The sequence below is a fragment of the Gossypium hirsutum genome, chromosome D01 (assembly GCF_007990345.1).
Source record: "Gossypium hirsutum isolate 1008001.06 chromosome D01, Gossypium_hirsutum_v2.1, whole genome shotgun sequence".
NCBI lineage: Eukaryota > Viridiplantae > Streptophyta > Magnoliopsida > Malvales > Malvaceae > Gossypium > Gossypium hirsutum.
In genome coordinates, this window is record NC_053437.1 from 35,046,270 (window position 1) to 35,049,632 (window position 3,363).

At 35.3% G+C, this 3,363-nt stretch overlaps 1 protein-coding gene across 1 annotated transcript; it reads left to right on the plus strand.

The window, feature by feature from the left end:
- The first annotated feature begins 594 nt into the window (after positions 1-594).
- LOC107963367 (probable xyloglucan endotransglucosylase/hydrolase protein 33) lies at positions 595-1,863 on the plus strand. The gene is made up of 4 exons (XM_016899913.1): positions 595-823; positions 928-1,028; positions 1,154-1,359; positions 1,467-1,863. The coding sequence occupies exons 1-4, from the start codon at positions 595-597 to the stop codon at positions 1,861-1,863; spliced, it is 933 nt and encodes a 310-aa protein (XP_016755402.1).
- The last annotated feature ends 1,500 nt before the right edge of the window (positions 1,864-3,363 follow it).

Sequence of the window (3,363 nt, forward strand, 5' to 3'; positions counted from 1 at the left end):
GGAACACAACGGAGAATACGAAAAGGAAAGAGAAAGCTCAAAGAGGCCTACCTCCTTAATAATTCCCTTCGAATCTAGAACCACTAAAACAAAGACAACCCATTACAGATAAAAAAGTTGTTTAACCACGCCAAGCGTGGTTTAGACTCGAGTGAATTTGTAACATAAAACCCATTGCGAGCAACTATTTTGTTTTGTTTTGTTTGTTTTTTATTCTCACTTTTCTTTGGATTGAAGTTTGAAGAAAGCCAAGCGTTCTAGTCTGGAAAGGAAATGAAATGAAACGAAACGAAAGAGAAATTGGAAAAGAGATGAAAGAGCTTTAGGTTGGGCCCATCGACTTTAGTAAATGTCGAAATCAAATGGTCCCAACTTTTGAGCAATCCCACGAGCTGTGCCTAGCAACACAAAATCAACCCACATGAGTACATGGGTTACTGTCACAGATCCCATCTACACAGAAAGATACCCAGAAAAGGGGCGCCAGCTAGAAACAACTAAGCGTACATTAGGTTCTTTTCTTTCCCCATATATATATATAACCAACTCTACATCTCTTTTCCTTCATTATCAATTTAGAATTTAGAGAGAAACATGGCTATATTCCAACATATTATTTTGCTTCTTTGTCTCTCATTGTTTTGCATGACAAGCTTAGTTTCTTCACACAACAAGCATTACACCACTCCTACCGTTCCACGTTTAACAGACTTATTTAGCCATGTCTCAGTGAATCAAAGTTTTTCCAATGTTTTTGGTGGACCAAATATCAAGATTCTCAACAATGGGTCCACGGCCACTTTTGCTCTGGACAGAACCTCAGGTGAACTAATCAACACCCGTTTTGGCTTTTTACAGAAAATCACTCTTCTTAGAATTCTAGTTAGCTCTCAAATCTCAGCTAATCTCTCAATGATCTACTTTCAGGGTCAGGATTGGCATCTTGGAACAAATATAACTACAGATTCTTCAGTGCAGCAATAAAGTTGCCTGCAGGTCTCACATCTGGAGTGGTGGTAGCCTTCTATGTAAGCTCCTTTCCATCTGCATTTAACAATTTGTATATATGTATGTATGTGTGTATATATATGAACATTTGTACTCGGTTAAATGGCTCATTTGTGATGAAAGTGGGATATCCGAATATGTGCAGTTGTCTAATGCAGACATGTATCCACACAGTCATGATGAGATTGATATTGAATTGCTTGGAAATGATAAACGAATTGATTGGGTCCTCCAAACAAATGTATACGCAAATGGTGTCAGTACTGGAAGAGAAGAGAAATTTTATTTCTGGTTTAATCCAACACTGCAGCACCATTACTACAGCATTCTTTGGAACAATCATCATATAGTGTAAGACTATTGAAATCAACTCCATATTTAATCCAACAAAGAAAGCCTAAATTTTGATCAACTTAATGGAATATTAATGAACTGCCTGCCTTTAAAAAATATTACAGGTTCCTGGTTGATAATATACCAGTGAGAGAGTTCCCAAACAATGGAAAATTTTCTGCCGCACATCCCTTGAAGCCAATGTCTCTTTACGTCACCATATGGGATGGGTCGCAATGGGCAACTCATGGAGGGAAATACCCTGTGAATTACAAGTATGCTCCATTTGTAACTTCGCTGACTGACGTGGAAATGGTTGGGTGTATAGTAAATCCTAAGCAGCCTAATTCATCTTGTTCCAGTGCCAGCGTTTCAAGTATCGACCCTGTCGAAGGACCTGACTTTGTTAAGCTATCGAATCAACAGATGTCCGCCATGGTTTGGGCTAGAAGGAAGCTCATGTTTTACTCATACTGCAAAGATACATCAAGGTTTAAAGTCTTACCTCCGGAATGCAAGTAAATTGTCCTATGATTATTATATAGTCACATATATATACATTCTTTTTTTCCTATTCTAAAGATTATTTTCCCATAAATGAGCAATAACGATATGTTCCCATTTGTTATTAGAAAGAAATCATAAAGCATTATAGTTTATACTCCCGTATCTATGCTTTCATATTGCTGCTTTTTCATAATTACTCGCATTCGAGAGTTAATGAGATTAACAAACTAATATGTGATTAGTTCAATCTAGGTCAATATTATCACTGAGGGAAGACACGAACACCAACGATCTCTCCTGCCTTTTGGGACCGAAGAGAGTACAATTTAAAGGGTAAAATTACACCACAATGAATTACGGGTTATTTTCTTTTTTGTTCACCCAATAATGAATATATTTTTTTAAAATTGGTCACCAATTATACAAATTTAGCTCTCAACTTTTATTTATTGTATTGATTTAGTCATAATTTGAAAAAATTAACCCTCAAAATTTGCAAATGGTCTCAATTTAATCCTAATTCTAATTTTTTTAAACTATATATATAAAAACATAAATATTTCAAAAAATATAATAATAAATTTAAATTTTATATTAATATTAATATTGAATAATAATTATTTAATATTAAATAAAAAAACTCCCCTCTCCCCTGTAACACCCCGAACCTGAGACTGTCACCGGAGTCGAACACGAGGTGTTAACAGACTTTAAACCACTTATAAAAAAATTTCCCAGACACTGCCAATCTGCGTACTAGTCGCTTTAAAAATCATATCTTGAGTTCAGAAACTCGGAATCCAGTTCCGTAAATTTTCCCTGAAACTAGACTCATATGCCCATCTAAATATTTTTTTCTATAATTTTTGGTTGGGCCAATTAGTACATTTTATTAGTCAAAATCTCCCATGTTACAGGGATCGACTACACTGACCTTTGCGCATTACGACTTGGATATCTCCCTGCACAGAGCTTCAATACTGATACCGTTTGTTTCTATAGAAACTAGACTCAGAGAGGAATCTATACATATATGGCATGACTCCTAATTATCTCTGGTTAATTTATAATGAATTTCCAAAGTAGGAAAAGGGAATCCAGAAACCGTTCTGGCCCTGTCTCACGAGAACCTGAATATCTCTTAACATACTGTCCATATGATTGTTTTGTTACTTTCCTATGAAAATAGATTCATCAAGGTTCGTTTACATAATTTATTCACTATTTAATTCCATTCCTACTATTTTTAGTGATTTTCCAAATCTACATCACTGCTGCTGTCAGCATCTTCCTTTAAGGTAGACTTTACCTATTTCATAGTTTCCATGATTCAACTAGCCCTTTTAGCATAAATAGCACAATTTATGATAGTGATTAACCATTCTCATGGCCAATCCTTGTTAAGCATATCCACACCTCTCAATAACCATATCCGTACCAAATGATTATAACATTATACTCAAACATATTTAAGCCATTTTCGCATGGCTAACCAAAATTATACAAGTCCAAAGG